The 19,822-nt window shown below is 35.2% G+C and overlaps 1 protein-coding gene across 5 annotated transcripts in view; it reads left to right on the forward strand.

The window, feature by feature from the left end:
- The window catches only part of Pcdh9 (protocadherin 9), a 1,039,432-nt gene that overhangs the window by 717,262 nt on the left and 302,348 nt on the right, over positions 1-19,822 (forward strand). For 3 of the 5 annotated variants that reach the window (XM_032917237.1, XM_032917238.1, XM_032917242.1), the window contains one exon: positions 18,454-18,655. In XM_032917237.1, coding sequence (XP_032773128.1) covers positions 18,454-18,655 — 202 coding nt within the window. The remainder of the gene's footprint in view (positions 1-18,453; positions 18,656-19,822) is intronic. The other 2 variants (XM_032917239.1, XM_032917241.1) reach the window with 1 other exon arrangement.

Below are 19,822 nucleotides of genomic sequence, written 5' to 3' on the forward strand. Positions count from 1 at the left end.
TCTTCAGTTCTATACCATTGATCTACCTGCCTGTCTCTGCACCAATACCATACACTTTTTTTTTTAAATCACTATTGCTCTGTAATACAGTTTGAGGTCAGGGATGGTGATTCCCCCAGAAGTTCTTTTCTTGTTGGACATAGTTTTCACTTTCCTGGTTTTTTTGTTATTCCAAAATAATTTGCGAATTTCTCTTTTGTACTCTATGAAGAATTGAATTTAAATTTTGATGGGGAGTACATTGAATTGTAGATTGCTTTTGGCAAAAGGATCATTTTTACAATATTAATCCCACCAATCCATGAGAATGGGAGATCTTTCCATCTTCTGAGATCTTCAATCACTTTCTTCAGAGACTTGAAGTTCTTGTCATACAGATCTTTCACTTGCTTGGTTAAAGTCACACCGAGGTGTTTTTATATTATTTGTGACTATTGTGAAGAGTGTCATTTCCCTAATTTGTTTCTCAGCCTGTTTATCCTTTGAGTAGAGGAAGGCTACTGATTTGTTTGAGTTGAACTTTTTTTAATATCATGTTTAGGAGTTTTCTGGTGGAACTTTTGGGGTCACTTAAGTGTACAATCATATCATCTGCAAATAGTGATATTTTGACTTCTTCCTTTCTAATTTGTACCCCTTTGACCTCTTTCATTGTCTGATTGGCTAGGACTTCAAGTACTATATTGAATAGGTGGGGAGAGAGTGGGTAGTCTTGTCTAGTCCCTGATTTTAGTAGAATTTCTTCAAGTTTCACTCCATTTAGTTTGATGTTGGCTACTGGTTACATGCATATTGCTTTTACTATGTTAATCTTCTTTTGATACAGCCTCTGATAGATAAACAGTGCTCCAGTGAAAGACCACAAATCCAAGAATGAACAGGCAGCATGAACTAGAATTCATGTTTCAGAAAAATCTATAGCTCTGTGGATATTGTGGATAGAGAAGGATGGTAGATCTTGGGGGAGTTAAAAGAGGGGTTTTATAAGATCAAGGCACATTTATTCAAAACATGAATAAAATTTAATAATAATTTTTCATGTGAGAATAACTATTTTTTTCTAGTTCACAATCTGTATATTTTTAGTCTACTTTATTTGTCCTTCATCAAGAAATGAAGCCTATCATCTGTCACAGTTTATTCATTGAGCTGAAACTTCTGGTCCCAATTTTCTTCATGTATGATTTTATAATAATTAAGGTACAATAAACACAAGCTGTCAACTTTCATAGGATATCTTAGAGGAAACCTCAAGTGTAACCTAGTATCATTATTAAGCACCTGGAATTATTAGTCACAAGAGGCAAAGACCACTACATGGCTTATATTTACATTTATTCAAGTAGATACAGAAAATATATTTTTGCAATGAATTATGAACCATTAGCATTATTTATTGTAACAATCCAGTGAAAACTTGGTAGTCATACATTATTGGCCATTTTCTTTATTTGAAGAGTTTTCTGGACAGCTTGGATATCTCTGTATCAAGTGTTAAGTTTGGTGGTACTTGAAGTTTCTCCTTCATAGCTTCAACTACATGTGTAATTACTTGTTCCATTTCATTTAACTTCCTGGACGAAAGCCTATGAGTGGAATGACTGCTCCTCAGTATCATAAAGAGTCCCTGAGAGAAAGCAGGTTAATGTTTTTGTTGAGAAACTGAGTAAAAACTCTAGAAAAGCTCTTGACTTATCCTGAACCCTCTTCTCTTGTCCAGGTATGAAAGAAACACATATACCACGAGATGAAGTTTTGGACCACATTAACACACACACACACACACACACACACACACACACACACACACACACACACACACACTCACACACACTCACTCACACTCACACACACACACACACACACTCACTCACACTCACACACACGAAATTATTGGAGCAGGCAATAGAAATGAACAATACCTATATATCAGAGGTAGTTTACAGCGAGATCTGAAAGGAACCTTTTGCATGTTTAAAAGCTCCACAATAGTTTTGAAGCCAAAACCCTTCAGCTTTAAAAGGTGTTTTATGGTTCCTTGAGAGTGAGAATCATTGGCATTAAGACTCTTTAACAAATCAATGATAAAATAAAGAAACAATCAAATGATGTTCTTACACACTTAAAAGCAGCATCTTTTATAAGTAGTTAGAGATTATAGTGAGTTAGACAGTGCTAGGCCATCCTTTTGGTTTTGTTATCTGTGCCTGCGGCTGGAGAGGCTCAGACAGGTTCTGCAGCTGGGATCTGATGCCCAACAGATGATAGCTTCAAGGGAGCAGCTGACGCTGATGTACTTCCAAGGTGACAAGATGTCGGGGAGATATTGATCCTGATCATGGATAGTCACATGTGTGTGTATGTACACATGCACAAACTTGTATGATAATTTTATTACATGCTTGTGTATGTTTAAAAGTAAGCACGCATGTATATATCTATATGTATATGTATACATGTAAATATGTACATATATATAATCTTTTTGAAATGTATAAGATGAATTAAGTAGAAACACTTCATAAAATAAGGTCATAAAGGAAAAAGATTTAGTACTTAGCTATATTCTGTACTTAGCTCTTAAGAGCTTAGGTGAGTGTAACATTAATTAAAATTATGAAGTACATAATTTTGAATCAGAGTAAAGACATTTGTTATCAAAGAAAGAGATATTAGCAGATTGATGTAGATACAACACTCAGTATTTATATAGTTGATAACAGTGTTCGGTCAACTTGACCATCTTATTCAGTTAGTACTAGTAGACTTATTTAAAACTAATTCTAATATGTCCTCATAGGGAGTGTCCTATGACCATGATGCATTTTTCTCTACATTTTTGGTGCACATTTCTATGCTTAGACTCACTAATACTTAGCATTATACTAGAGATCTCTACAGTATTCAGTGGAAAGCATTTATATGAGTTTGTAACCTTGGAGCAGGAGGCTGTACCATGTATTCCATAATTGTTATGAGCTGCACAACTTTGGTTTCTAAAGTACATGGAGTATGTTTGAATGAGGATGAGCTACCTAGTGACAAGTTATTATTTTGCATTATTATGATCATATAACTCATGACTTTATATTAAAAACCATTCTAATTCAGATTTACAGACATTCTGATGATAGAGTTTCAGAGATACCTGTCCAGGGAAGAATGAAAACTTAAATTATTTTCTCCTGGATATAATTGAGAACAGAGTAATGCAATTAGATGACAAATTAAAGTAGAATTTTATAAAAAAAATTAAAAATTAGAACATAAATTACTAAAATGCAAATGAATCCTTAGTTTTAAGCATACTTCCTACTTCAGGAGTAATCTCTCTTTTATGACAAATTTCAAAGAAATTATATGTATAGGTATATGCAATGATGGGGTTATAAGATCACATTATTGTGGTAAAAATACTATTTTTCTATCACAGTCTCTTAGGAACACTTACTGATTCACAGACATATTTATTCAGTTATCACTCAAATGGCAGGTCTGTTGCAAATCTCATAGATTTCCATATCTATGAAAGTTCAGGACACAACTAGTATCCTCTGTGTGCTTTTTCAGTCTTTGAAGGCTGAGATATGATGCTTTCCAGACCTTAAGGTCTACAATCTGTTCCTGGAAAGGTAACTCCTTAATTCCCAAAGTGCCGTCATATCTCTTCTTCCGTCTGTCAGACTAAGACAGGGACTAGATCCGAATTCCTTTCTGATATGTATAGCATGTCATTCCATCTTCATGAAGATAAATCTGAACTATATCTGTAAAAGAAAAAATGATCAATTTAAGTCTAATAGGAAGGTAAAATGCTTACTCAAGGAGGGTTTGAGGGCTTAAAATGTTTTAATTAAGAAAATAAGAACAAGAATGTTCAAACATGACAGATTTGTGCAAACAGAAGTTTTTTGAAATGCAGATAGTTGTGCAATTATAGAATTAGGCTGCTTGATTTAACACAGAATAACAAGTTACATTTATGTAAAAATAATATTGAACATTTTGTTATTAACATATAAATATACACATACATATATGTTCAGTAGAACTGATTGAGTATACACAGAAAAGCATTACCGTATTATAGATTATTTGAGAGTGGATAGAAGTATCCTTTCTTTTTAGTACAAGTCTGTGTGATTCTTTTCCTTCCATAATATAGTTCCTCAAGCTGTGATGATCCTCAACCATAAAATTAACTTCATTGTTACTTGATTACTGTAATTTTACTATTGTTATGAATCATAATATAAAAATATTATGTCCAAATAGTCTAAACCAATCCGGGTGAAAAGGTCACAAGACTGCAAAAGCGTGAAGACCCATGGGTTGAAAACTGCTGCTCTGGTGAATTCTTCCATAAATTCTTTTCCTGAACAGTTTCAACCACAACTAGCAGAAAACAATTAAAGAATACTTTTGCAATTTTATAAATATTATACCTTAAAGTTATATATATGTATGTATGTGTGTGTGTGTGTGTGTGTGTGTGTGTGTGTGTGTGTGTGTGTGTGTGTGTGTATGGACACCGCTGGGCTGGTAATCCTTAGTTTTATAAGAAGGCAGGGTGAACAAGCCATGTGGAGCAAATCAGCTAGCAGTACATCTTCATGACTGGCTGGTTCTACATGGAAAATCTTCTAAACATTGCCTCCCTCCCCCACGGCTTGTTATTATCACGGTATTTTCTCACTCAAGATTTCCTCCTCTCAAATGGCTATATTTGGTGTCACAATGATATAGTTTTATCCAGCACACACATACACACACACATGTATGTATACATATATAGATGTTTATATGTATGTTACATACATACACATACATGTAACACACATATAAACCTCAATATGTGTGTGTGTGGGTCTACATCATCCAATATGCTTTTTTTAGTGCTTCTTACAGAGTACGAGTACCCAGTAGTAGATGTTATTTATAAGGCCATGTCCAGCTTATTAATTCTACAGTATGAAAGAAAATCTCTTTCTCTTCACTGACTATCTTACCAAATTAGAAATCCACAGGGAGACATGAAATCTAAGTGTCCTAACCAGGCTTTGGCTCTTGTGTTCTTTCTGTGTTCTCTTATACTATATTTCCTCAGTACTGATGAGAGGGACTGGTTATACTAGTTAAAGATGATCACTCAACAGTCACCTGTTCTCAGCACTGTGAGAAGTAATTAGTCTCAGTTACCATGAAGAAAGTTTTCTCTGACCAAAACTGACAACAATACTAATTTCGGTGGGTGTAGGTGTATATTAAGCACAACCTGGAATTTCCTAGGATCCGTGACGTCAAATATTAAGTCAATAAAACAAGGGTTACAACCGGAATATAACAAGGTGAATAATTGGAAATAATTTGTTTACCAACATGGTAGCCTTGACTTTATTGATCCAGTGAATACATGTTATAGTGTCTGTCATATTTTAAACAAATATGTATTTATAATTGCTTACTACACTAATTCAATTGAAAAAAGATGATCTAAGCATCTAACATATACATACATCTAACATATACATCATCAACATATACATATTGTCTACAATATATATCAAGAATCCAAATTCTGGAGATACTGATTCTAAATGGCAGACTGAACAGATTTTATGCATAGGTAAAATTATGCAACAGTATAGGTTCTAATTTGTCATAAATATTTTATTTACATTATTTATGATGAATTATAACTCTCAATGCTAGAGAAATATAGAAGGCATATCTATTCATAATTTTTGTATCTCAAACTCAAGTGGATTCATGATTTATTCTATTGTCTTCAAATACATTTTTGAAGTGTTTGTATCTTTACCTCCTGTATCATTGCTTCTACATTTAGGAACAGTCTTTGTGAGCAATCTCTCTTCTAACAAATTTTACAAATATTATAAATAAATGTAATTACATAATTTTCCTCTTTTCTTTCTTCCCTCAATCACCATCCACTCGCTTTCAAATTGATGGCCTCTTTTTCCATATATATATATATATATATATATATATATATATATATGCAAACACACACAAACACACATACAACATGCCAAGAGTCTTTTGTTCTGTGTGTATTATATGGTTTAGAACTTATCGCTTAGTATTTGATAACCAATTAGAGGATTCCTCCCTGAGATTTTCATTCTCCCTCTAAGTAGTCATTAGTTGCCTATAGTTTCTTATCTTATGAAGATGCATCTGTGCTATTTCTCCCTTTCCACATTTACATGTTCATTGATATAGTCTTTGCTTGGCTCTAGTTTAAACAGAGATTTATAAAGACATGGTTTCCCAGCATTCTTCCTGGTTCTCAGGTTATTATCAACTTTCAGATCTCTCTTCCATGAGGTTTCCTGAATCTTTAGTGAAAGATTTGTACTGTATGTGTGTATCTACTGGGTCCATGCTCCCTATTATTTTTTGATCTCTGCACTGTGCCCAGTTGTCTTTTTGTGATGTTGTTCATATGCTGTGTGATGAAGCTTCCATCATGAGGACTGAGAGCTACACTTATCTTTGTTATAAAGATAATGTGGTAGAATATAAGAACTATATTTCTTTTCCTGAGTACTGTTCATTATTTTACAAACTCAACTTAAATTTAAAGAAGGTTTTACATACAGAAAATCTCAACACATGTTTGAATTCTGTACTTATGTTCAGGGAAACAAATTATCCCCAGTCCACAAATAACTGAGATTGGAGACTCAGTACTGTTTTCAAAGGGAAGATTAAAAAGCCACAGGGCAAGAAGCGATTATCGCTGAGATGTAGGAGTGATTTTGTTTCAAATATCAGGCTCAAAGTCACAGCGATGTCTGCAGTAATAGTAGGATTTTTTTTTCTTTTTGAAATAGAGTCCAGCTACTTAGATTGTTTAGAACAAAGACTATTCAACCCAGGAGAAAAGATGTAAGATCTTATTCATGTGTATTCCAACTAGCTCATTGTCTCTGTTTTCTGAAGATCATTATAAGGGCTCTGATTCTAGCAGAGTTGTGGATATGATTTATTTTACACAGTACAGGAGGCCAAAAACATAATTCCTCTAGTTTATAGGATATCTGTATTTTACATCAAACCTATTAATATTTACTAACCATTTCAAAAATATTTATATAATATTTCCAATTCGGAACGTTATTGTTCAATATGTATTTTGGAAACTCTGCTCTAGAAGTTTTCTCAGATTTCCACAATTTTACCTTCTTGTGAAGTCTGTAGCCATTCATCTGATCCTGTTCAACCTTCAGCGTCACTGCTAAATTTATGATCCAAAAGGAACATTCCTCCATACACACTGAAAGAAGATTGAGGTTGATCTTTATTTAAGCACCAAAAGCTATGAATTTAGAAGAGGACTACCCTTGAAAGTCTCCTTTGTTCATAACTACAGTTAATGCTACCTATCCTTAAAGAATTGGGGACATCAATTTTATAATGATGCCCAAATATAATTTTAATGCCCAATTTTATTATTGTAACATTCACAGTGTACATTATTGTTGTTCTCAAGAACAAACCCACCAACACCCATATATTTTAAATATTTCACACAAAAATAGTGTTTGGGGAAAGGGATCATCTGTAATGTACCTGCTGAGAAAGCACATGGATATGAGTTTGAAGTCACAGAAACCATACAAAGAGCCAGCTAGAGTTATGGTGGTGGTTGTGTAATGTCAGAAGTGGGGCAGGAAGTTGTGGAATTCAGAAAGTCCTTGGCCAGGCAGTAGTTATGGTCTTCAGTCTCTGTGAAAGATAGTGCCTTTAAAAAAGTGGAAAAGTGATGGTGGTAAAAAACTTCTACCAGAATCATCTTCACATGGATGAAAATACATACATACATATGTACATACATACATACATACATACATACATATGTGTGTGTATATATATATGTATGTATATCTCTATCTCTATGTATGCCTGTTCATGAGACCACACAGCCACACTAATAAGTAACTATTACTACCACATACAACTCAACAACTGCTCTAAACCTTAAAAATGAAATATATTTAGTTGATTAAAGGCAAAGATATCAAATTTTATCGATGTCTCAAATATTATTATTATACAGACTTTCAAAACATGGCAAGTTCACAATTTTCAATGTCTTCATCTTTTGTTCTACTACTGTGCTAAAAATAAGTTTATTAACTGTACAGAACTTAGAAGAACGTTAAGAATTCTTGTAATTTTAGGATATTAAATACCAGGTTAAATTCGAAACTTTAAGAAGTACTGCTTTTTTTTATTTGCTTTCCCATCTTATTTATTTATTTTATTGATTTTTTTCTTTATTTACATTTCAAATATCCCCTTTCCCGGTTTCCCCAACTGAAACCCCCTATCCCATACCCCTCACCCTGTTTCTGTGAAGGTGCTCCCCCTCCCTCCCACCCACTCCTTCCCACCTCCCGCCCTGGCATTTCCCTATAATGGGGCATCAAGCGTTCACAGGACCAATGACATCTCCTCACATTAATGCCCGCCAAGGCCATTCTCTGCTTCATATGCAGCCGGACCATGGGCTGCTCCATGTGTACTCTTTGGTTGGTGGTTTACTCTCTGCTAGCTCTGGGTGTCTGATTCTTTGAGGTTGTTCTTCCTATGGGGTTGCAAACCTCTTCAGCTACTTCAGTAGTTTCTCTAATGCCTTCATTGGGGACCCAATTCTCAGTCCAATGGTTGGCTACAAGCATCCACATCTATACTTGTCAGGCTCTGGCAGAGCCTTTCAGGAGACAGCTATATCAGGCTCTGGTCAGGATGCACTTCTTGGCATCCACAATAATGACTGGGTTTGGTGAATGCATGTGGAATAGATCCCCAGTTGGGGCAGTCTCTGGATGGCCTTTATTTCAGTCCCTGACCACTCTTTGTCCCTGTATTTCCTTCCATGAGTATTTTGTTCCCCCTTCTAAGAAGAACTGAAACATCCATTTTTTGGTCTTTCTTCTTCTTGAGCTTCATATGATCTGTAAATTTTTTTTAAGTATTCCAAGCTTTTGGGCTAATATCCACTTATAAGTAAGTGCATATGCTGTGTGTTCTTTTGTGACTGCTTTACCTCTCTCAGGATGATGATGTCTAGCTCCATCCATTTGCCTATGAATTTCATGAAGTCATTGTTTTTGATAGCTGAGTAATATTCCATTGTGTAGATGTACCACATTTTCTGAATCCATTCCTCTGTTGAAGGGCATCTGGGTTCTTTCCAGCTTCTGGCTATTATAAATAAGGCAGCTATGAACATAGTGGAACATGTGTCCTTGCTATATGGTGGAGCACCATTTGGGTGTATGCCCAGGAGTGGTATAGCTGGGTCCTCAGGTGTGCAATGTCCAATTTTCTGAGGAAGTGCCATACTGATATCCAGAATGGTTATACAAGCTTGTAATACCATCAACAATGGAGGAGTGTCCCTTTTCTCCACATCCTTGCCAATGGAGTGTTCCTTTTTCTCCACATCCTTGCCAGTATCTATCTGAGTTTTTTATCTTGGCCATTCTGACTGGTGTGAGGTAAAATCTCAGGGTTGTTTAGATTTGCATTTCCCTGATAACTAAGGATATTAAACATCTTTATGTGTTTCTGAGCCATTCGATATTCCTCAGTTGATATTTCTTTGTTTTGCTCTGTACCACATTTTTGTAGGGTTATTTGATTCTCTGGAGTCTAAATTCTTCAGTTCTTTATAGATATTGGATACTAGTAATCTATCAGATATAGGATTGCTAAAAATCTTTTCCCAATTTGTTGTTTACCATTTTGTCCTATTGACAATATCCTCTGCCTTACATAAGCTGTGCAGTTTTATGAGGTCCCATTTGTCGATTCTTGACCTTAGACCATAAGACCGTAAGTTCTGACCAGGAAATTTTCCCCTGTGCCTATATATTTCAGATGCTTCCCTACTTTCGTTTCTATTCCTTTCAGTTTATTTGGTTTTATGTGGAGGTTCTCAGACTTGAGCATTGTACAAGCTAGTAAGAATGGACCTATTTGCATTCTTCTATGTACTGACCACCAAATGATCCAGCACCATTTGTTGAAACTGTTTTTTATCTACTAGATGGTTTTAGCTCCCTTGTCAAAGATCAAGTCACTATAGGTGTGCGGGTTCATTTGTGTGTCTTCAATTCTATTCCATTGTTCTACCTGCCTATCTCTGTGCCAATATTTTACAGTTGTTATCACTATTGTTCTGTAATACAATTTGAGGTCAGGGATGGTGATTCCTCCAGAAGTTCTTTTATTGTTGAGAATAGTTTTCACTATTCCAGGGTATTTGCTATTCAAAAATGTTCTTTCTAGCTCAATGAAGAATTGAGTTGGAATTTTGATGGGGATTGCATTGAATCTGTAAATTGCTTTGGACCAGATGGCCATACTAATCCTGCCAATCCATAGGAGTTCTTTCCATCTTCTGGTATCTTCTTCAATTTTTTTCTTCAGACACTTGAAGTTCTTATTTCTAAACATAACTGGGCTATGTCTCTTGTTTACTTTTTTTTAAATCATTTTTAAAGACTGTCTTAAAAGAGGAAAGAAAGTGATGGAGGAAAAACGACATCTACCTCTAGTCAACACATGCATGAAAGTAGAGGCAGGAAGCTATGTGTCACCTTATGTTAAACATCTCCCCTCAGAGGCAATTTTAATGTAGTCTGTATGCATCAGAATGTGCCCTTACGTTATCTTATACTCAACAGGTGAATTTTAGAGAATATATCATCAATAAAAATAATTGATATGAGATATCAATAATGATGTGAGATACATTTTTAAAAAATATGCTTTAAAAATGAGAAAAGTTCATGTTCTTAGACACAGCAAGGAATGAGGTGTGTCTATTTATATAAAGGATGGGATATGGCTATTGTAGCATATAACATATTTATTTATAAACACACAAATATATGAACCAGGATTATTTGGAAAAATGTTATTTTCCTGACTTAAGTTAAAATCTAAAATCTACAAGTACTATATGAACTGTAATTTAAACATTTCAGTGAGGGCCTTTAAAAAATGAAAGAATTCAGAATTGCTTGTAGTTCCAGAGATGTGATTTTTTTATAGTACTTATATAAAGATCAAAAGAAGTTTAAGGTTGTCTCTTAGTAATGCTAGTAGGTAACATGTAGTGTTTATTCACTGCCTGCCAACATCTACCTCTGTGCGTCTTCCTTTTGCCTCATCGTCTATTTATCAATTTACATTGATTTTATCTAATCCATATCTACCAATATTTGTCACTTATTAGTGAATCCATGATCAGATGTCATTGCAATTATTACAAGAGCAAATGAAATTTCTTTTGCTATGATCTTGATTGACAATGAAAACTTTCCCCTTGTGCTTCACTTCTTCTTCCTGACCAATTTTATGAACTTTTACCAGAACAGTTATAGGAGTACCAGGGAGAAGAAATTGAGTATTTGCTGAATAGCCTCACTCTCGTGGTCCTATATGTTCGTGCTTGTTTTTATTTCTTAATCTTTCCTCTCTTCTTGAGCATTGTTCTTGACTATCTCTTGCTTTTTATGAGAATTAGAAAACACCCACCCACACACACACACACACACACACACACACACACACACACGTACTAGCATTATGAGCAAGAGTGAGTTCTTTGTTTTTTTTCTCTTTGATCCTTTGCTAAATCAGTTCTTATTCACCTGCTTCTTTCGGCCATAGGCTGGCTGGTCAGGTGTGCTGTGGGAATGCTTGTCGTTCAAGGTCTGACAGGGGCATATTACATGAAGTAGTAGCAATAAAAAGGAAATTCTATTTCTTCAATGACTCTAAAAGACTCTTTTTTCTTTCTACTATAACAGTATGAAGTATTTAAAAATTCCAGTTCAATTATTTGAGCAAAATAATTTCTGATGGACATCACTATATTTGGTATAGAAATGATCATTTATAAGACATTATGTACAGCGTTAATGTGAATTTATAGCACTTTTTCAAGGCTTTGAAAGGGATTGTATATTCTTTTCATTTGTTTATATTTCTTACCCTAATGTGGCATGTCTTCAAATGGATTGGATCTGTTTTTAGGCTTAACTATAATTATCACTTTGATATTATTCTAAACATATAAGGAAGAAAAAAGCTTTGTGCATATGTATATATAGTTATGCAGCTTTGTTTAAATTCCCTTAAGTTGCTTCCATGGCTTGAATACCTAACTTATAATGTATTATGGAGCTATGGTGTGAAAGCATTTTTAAGTAGACACATGCTCTACAGTGGGGTTAAAATTTTATTTCCCACCGATAATTATTGTCAAGATAACTTCCACAGGAATGGATTTGGTCTGCGGTTTGTATTACAGAGGTTAACTGACATGGCGTCTCAGATACTGGATACCAATTAGACTCAAATTCTGTTTTCCAGATTGACGTGTCAGACACATATCTTAGTAAGTTATCCTTACCCAGAGGAAGCTTCTCTTCCCAGGCCATAACTCCACACTTATGCTAGTGACTTATATATGTTTGCTTTAATAACAGTCTTAATTTAGTATAATTTCTAATTAAATTGCTGCAATTATCTTGTATGCTGATTTTGTAAACATGATGAGGGGTGGCCTGCTTTGTCACATGGGTTTGTTTACTAGTAAACGAAATTAGAAAGGACTCTTGCTGAGCTGTCTTTTGCACATCTCTGTACATATAATTTAAAGATGCGAAAAATTCTGCTTGTCGATTCAGGAACAGCTGCTCTAGTTTAATGCAGTCATTTTTATATTTTGAATGTTCTGATAAAATACTACATTCCTACTGGGCAGCGTTTAACTGTGAGAAATAGGTTAAGGGCACTGCAGATAACAAGAATTAAAGGATATAGGAAACACTGTGACCCACAATGGGAAATGTTTAATCCTTTCTCTTTGTGAGGACCCTGGGGGAGCATGAAGGGTGGGCTCGTGTTCCCCAACTCAGGGGTGAAGTCAGCTTAAAACTTTTTTTCCCTTTTCTCTAGCATCCCACAAGTGAAAACTAGGTAGCAGCCAGATTTTTCTTTTAAAAACCCAAAAGAAGTAGTTTCTTGGGTTTCCAAAATATATTTTTGAAGACAAATATTTCCCAAATTTTTGTCGCTAGATTAAAGTCAAATGGTAATAAAATTCAAATTACCATGAAAGTGCTCCCATAGGCTATTTATATCAGGGTTAATATCATCAAAAATCTCAATAGGTATCTAAAACAGGCTAGAAAGCACATAAACTATATTTTCCTTCCTTTCCTTACAGTAAGGCATTTACATATCAAATATATCACATTTACGTCAGCGAGAGTATCTCACATGCATTTTAAAGTTTAAAAATGAAACATCTAATTGTGGAGTCAGTTAGAAATAAAGGTGACAGTTATGTCCCCAAAAGAAGTAGTGAGCAGCTGCAACTCACACCAGGGTTAAGAGTACAGCACATAGATACATTGTTGGGAAGTGCCTCATTTCCTCTATTAATACGACTGTCAGTGACCAGCAATCATATGCATCCTTAATTTTATTTCTTCAAGTAGATGAAATTAGTCATCAAAAATTGTTTTTAATTTGCTGAATCATCTGCTTTCATCTTTGATTACTGGGGTCGTTACAGATTTTCATCAAATACAAACTAAGCGTTTTCCTTTTTTAAGAGAAGAACTACTGAACAATGTGGATGTTAAAGAGGGGGAGGGGACATTAACAACAGCTCACTGCACCATTGCTGCATTTATATGTGGCCAGAATGTCGGGAAAGGGAGTGGACTTTGGCAAAGTGTTCTGGTAGGGAACTAAAGCATCTCCCTTGCTGGTTTGGCCCATTTCCATTGCCTGGATCAAGTCTAGTTCACTTATACAAACTCCATAATTTTTATTAAAAGTTCATAAAACATCAAGTATCTACCTTCCACACCTAATTGCCCAGTTCTGATATTGATGATGATTCTTCAATGTTCTTATCTCTCCAGCTCTTAGTTTAAAAGAAGTTTTAAACAACATGTAAAAAAATGTTGGTAGGATTTGCAACGGAACTAGGCTTCTCTAACACTCTATGTTACTCTTCTATCTCACATTTAGTATTGTTTTCATCAAATCATGATGTGTTTAAAATTATGTCTGGCAAAAATATGGATTATTTTGGCAGAAACTCAGAAAAATGCCCTCCTCCTTATGTGTTCATCATGTCTTATGAGTACTTCCTTCATAGTTCTGATTAAAGAATAATCTACTTCTGAAAAAGTTTGCAGTAACTGTCTCCTATTCATGGACTGATTTTTCCCAAGTCCACATAGTTCAAAACATTTAGAATGGGATCCCATCTAAAGAAGACATAGCTGGTAATTCAATGCAGCTTAAGTACCAGTAGAGAACAGATTAGAACAATTTTTAATAATGTGATAGTTTTTGAAAACCAAGGGATTCAGTTATTTCTGCTCTATGCTTTCCATAGCAGTGAAAAATCTTCTTGTAGATAATATTACTCACTAATTAATTGTAAATGAATAAATTAATTAGTAGCAAAAAGACTTTTTTTGCATGAAGTTATATAATGTGAATTCCACTCTAGTTTCTTGACAGTAAAGAGAATCACCTTACCGTATTTCCTTAAGATATAAAAAAATGTAATGGATGAGAATAGAATATTAAACCGTTAAGTAATTTCCAGATTAGAAATAAGCCTAAATTCTTTATAAGTGAACCTATTTAATGTAAGTACTTCTAACACAGAGTAGGAAGTTAGTGCCACTTGCCATTTTCAAATAATAAAATGAATCATTATAAAAATAATTCTGTGTTTAAGAATATCTACTTTATCATTGTTAGTGGGATTCTTTTGAGTTATCTATTTTTAGATATTGTCCTATTCTTGAATATGGAGACATTTGAAACCATAGACTGTAGTGCTTTTCATAAAATATATATACAGAACCTCTCTGAATATTGATCACGTTAATTTATATATTTCAAATGTTAGTGAATAAAGTATATGTACTATCCTGTACTAGAATCAAATCTGTGAAACTATCCAAATATGTCCTCTGAGGAAATCTACACTGTTGTATGTTCGCCATGTTTAGCTACAGTGCTTTGCTTTAGTGCACGTTCTTCTCAGACAATAGGGTCTGATTCAACATCTGTGACCAAAGCTAAATTTTGTGTTTTATATATGTCTAAATGAAAATTACAATTCTTACTACTAGGGAATGAAAACAAAAACTTTTTGACTAAATCTTGACAAAACCATACATTTAATAAATTATATTTAATTATTTATGTATATATAATATGTGAAGATAAACTATTAACAACCTCCTTTCATAATGCACTTATATACTACTTATATTATATAGCATAAAAACTTTTTGAGTATTCGTGATCTTAAAGCACTGTATAGGCCAGGCAAAATTCTCTCATGTTTTTTTGTCATAGATAGACTACCTTCCGTGAACCAGAGCAAAAGATCCAGCTCAGGAGTTAAAGTTCCCATGATCACTTGCTGTAGGGACTTCAGCTGTCAATACTTAGTGCTGAACCTTTAATGATAGAACCTGGACATATATTAGAGAACAAGACAGGATTGGGACTACTCCCTACCCAAATCAGGCCTAAGCCTTCTCAACTCCATAGCGACAAAGGTCCAGTTTGGCCCTGTGAGACAAAAGTCAGTTAGGCTTCTGTTTTCCCCACAGGGAGCTGGTTTCTCAGATAAGTCTGCTAAGCTTCAAACTCCCCTGACCAAGCTAAAGCCGTTCCTCTCTCCCCTTTTTTCCTCCCCTCTCACTGACTAGAATTATATGCTAGCCCTATCATTTTGATAAAGTAGCTGCCCTCATAACCAGTCCCCTGGGCATTCATACTTGCCATACTCATAGCACGGCAATGGGTATGTTTGATTCTTTTTACTCACCCCATTGCAGCCATTTTCCAATTCTTAGTACATGTAAATCTCCATCCTGTCCTTCCACAGTCTGAACAATACTACACGCATCTGACAATAAGTTTTAAACATCCTGGTCAGGTCAATTAAGAAACATTAATTATGATATTCTATTTATAACACTTCACTGAAATTTAAAAAAATATTTTTCTGTTCTCATTTATTGTGTTTAAATATCATAGTTACCATATAATGTCAAAAATAAAAAATATTTAAAATATACCAATGTAATATATTAAAGAGGAAGTCTACCAAATTCATTATAATAGTTTTAGAAGAAAATATTTCATTCAGCATTCTATGTAATTGTATTTCCAACATGTACTAGATAGTCAACAAATAAATACACATATCCATAATGTCAGAACTGCTAAAATATGGGATAAATGCCATTACATATTATGAGAACTATTTCATGGAGTAAAATACTATAATTCAAGCAATATTATATTTTTCTTTCATTTGTCTTAAATGTAATCTTAATTTTCTATGAAATATAGAGACCTTAACGCTTTCTGCAGCACTGAGAAGTTACCAGAGGACAGCATGATTAGTCCTTAGGTTTCTCCTTGGTGGTAACCTTAGATATCATTGTTGACCATCAGGTACAATAATGGTCAATGGGCTCAATGCCCTTCATAGTCACTTCATCAATAAAAGATCATAGCAGATGCAGTACATATTGAAATATGAACTTAGGGGCACTTTTTCCTTGACAGCTAAATGTCAAGTGAGAGGAAACATAACAATAAACACTGTAGCACACAGAACCTTTGCTTCAGAAGGGTTGATACTTGTTTGACATTGCCATCTGTGTCTAGCTTGCTTTTCCATCACAGAGCTCACCTAGGCATATTCCTTGGAAGAGGAATGATGCTAATCCAAGAGTTGGATGTAAAGGGGAAATGTGCTACTTGAGACACAATTAGGACCATTTATGATTATAGTTTATGGGATGCTGGTGTCAGTTCATTAAAAATGTACTGAACTATCACCTCATTTCACATAGGCCATTGAACAGAAATAAGGTGCTATCAGCCCTTCTCCGGGATGACTTTTAGCTGGATTTGAACCAGTGACTCATAGAAAATAGGCTGTGTTCTATTGTCAGACTATAAAAGCATTTTATAGAGTTGCAATGCCATGCATCTGCCTACTGAATTTGCTTCTAGCAGTAGGCCCGCTTCTTTGAAACTACTCTGTAAATTATCACTTGAAAAACACAAATATTAAATGCTAGGAGATGGTTTTATTATGCACTATGTATTTGAATTTTATCTGTTTCTATGTATTAGTAATGTCATTTAATCTCTATAAAAGTAATCATGTGTAGCATAATACTGGAAGGTCTTTTGGCTGTGAAAGAATGGAAATTACTTTTAGTACTACAGTACTCATTTACCAACATATGCAATTCCCCACAGCTAACATTGCCACCCCCACATAGCTGCACATATTTTTATATCTCATGGATGACATCAGCCAGAACACATTGACCATGAAAACTGAACTCTGGTCCATGCTAACATGCAGATTTTTGTTGTCCTAAAACACGGACTCTCACCAAAGTAACTATAAGCACACCTTAGCTCATTACATGGATTCCTATATGCAACACATGCCTAAGCAGTGTGCTAACCCCGTTTCTACTGAAATGTCTTTTAAAAATCGTCTAGGAGTAAAGTCTGAGTCAGTGAGCAGAAATAGCTCATTAATCTCTCCCTGTCTCTGATTCCAAGTTTTGAATAAAGTAATTTGCTTCAATATGCATCAATATCAACTTAACATATCTTTGCTATTTGTAGTAACAATTTTAATTACATTTTTCCAGGAAGAATTTTATTTGATTTGATAAAAATGTAAACTACTTTGCGTTTGATGTTACCGTATTATCTGTATCATTATATTTCATAACTTAAAGGGCAAACTGAAAAGTCAGCCCTGTACTGTAGCAAGGCTACAGGCACCTGACTGACTCGGGGACTCCATTGAGGGTGTCTAGAAGGCAGTGCCTGAGTAAGACACTTGAAATGTTGGATTAAAGAATTAGCTCGTCGGTTTGTGAAACAAATGAGTCCATACGTTTCGAATTTGGGAATTCTCCATAACTTCTCTCATGAGTCCAAGTATGCCCCGTATTTAAAAATATTTTCTAGGGGTTGGGGATTTAGCTCAGTGGTAGAACGCTTGCCTAGCAAGCACAAGGCCCTGGGTTCGGTCCCTAGCTCCAAAAAAAATTTTTTTTTCTACAAGGTTTTACATTAGTTTTATGTCCTTCCATTATTAAAGATAGACATGTGCTTTGGTAACTTGCCAGTTGGCCATTACCTACTAAATTCAAGTGAAGAACGCTGGTTCTTTGTTCCTAGCCTTGCACACTTAGGTTTTATACTGTGTCATTTATTTGCTGTTAAGTTTTGAATCTGTGTTCTACTGAGCATGCGCATGTTGCCAGGGAGAAGCTGTGTTAACTGCGTGTCCTGTGGTCTTCTTTGTAGTCTCAGCGTCGTGTTACCTTTCACCTTCCGGATGGCTCCCAGGAAAGCTGCAGTGACAGTGGTCTGGGAGACCACGAGCCGGTGGGTAGTGGAACCCTGATCTCACACCCTCTTCCTCTGGTTCAGCCACAGGACGAATTCTACGACCAGGCCTCTCCGGACAAGAGGACCGAAGCAGACGGCAACTCGGACCCCAATTCTGGTGAGTCTTCTTCCTGTCTTCTTAGCTTTCTGCTGTTTTAGTTGAGATACAGGCTGAAACTCGTTTAAGTGGTCGCCCTGTTCTGCTAGCAAGGGACATTGGTTGTACTTGTTTTTGTTTTTTTTTTTTGTTTTTTTTTTTTTTTTTGTGAATGTCTTGATGTAAATCTAGTGTGATCTTTTTGACATCTTGACCTTTTAAATGGAATGATATTTTTTCTTAGTTTATGAGTCGTTAAAAAAAGATTTTAAAATGTTCAGATATAATTGAAAAAAAAGTTTCGTTTAAGCATTCTCTGGCGTCAAAGGGGTTACAGAATAGGCAGTTAAGATTGATAAAATAGAGTTCATTAGAATATTGCTAATGATAAATAATAAAAATATGAATATGTTTTTGAGTATGTAGGTGTGTCTACATATATGTGTCTGTGTCCTCTGGTTGCGATCTTCTAAATAACTATTCAGACAGAATAAAGAAGACTGAATGGGATTTAAATTCATCTGAAAAATAGGAATAATTCTTTCATAAATTTTTATTCATGTTTTGTGTTTTGAATAATTTGACTTTGTATTAGTAGATTACAAGAAATGTATCTGGCCTAAACCCTACATGATCTAAAGAGCCTCATCTGACCTTGGGAATTTTTCAATGTCAAATATTCCTTTTAGAGCAGTGCTTCCTGATCCTATGGGTCTCCATCCTTTTCCAAACCTAGCTCTCCAAATATATTTACATACAACTCATAAACATAGCAGCCTTACCGTTATTTAAGGAGCAACCGGATATTTTTATTGTTGGTGGGTCCCTAAAATACAAGGAACTGTATTAACGGGTCCCAATTAGGAAGGCTGAGAAACATTGCTCTAAAGGGGCTGCTGCTGCTGCTGCTTCTTCTTCTTCTTCTTCTTCTTCTTCTTCTTCTTCTTCTTCTTCTTCTTCTTCTTCTTCTTCTTCTTCTTCTTCTTCTTCTTCTTCTTCTTCTTCTTCTTCTTCTTCTTCTTCTCCTCCTCCTCCTCCTCCTCCTCCTCCTCCCTCCCCCTCCCTCCCCTCCCCTCCCCTCCCCTCCCCCTCCTCCTCCTCCTCCTCCTCCCTCCTCCTCCTCCTCCTCCTCCTTCTTCTTCTTCTTCTTCTTCTGTAAAGGAGATCTTGAGCTAAGACTGTCTTGGT

This window comes from Rattus rattus, chromosome 12, assembly GCF_011064425.1.
Source record: "Rattus rattus isolate New Zealand chromosome 12, Rrattus_CSIRO_v1, whole genome shotgun sequence".
NCBI classification, from domain to species: Eukaryota; Metazoa; Chordata; class Mammalia; order Rodentia; family Muridae; genus Rattus; species Rattus rattus.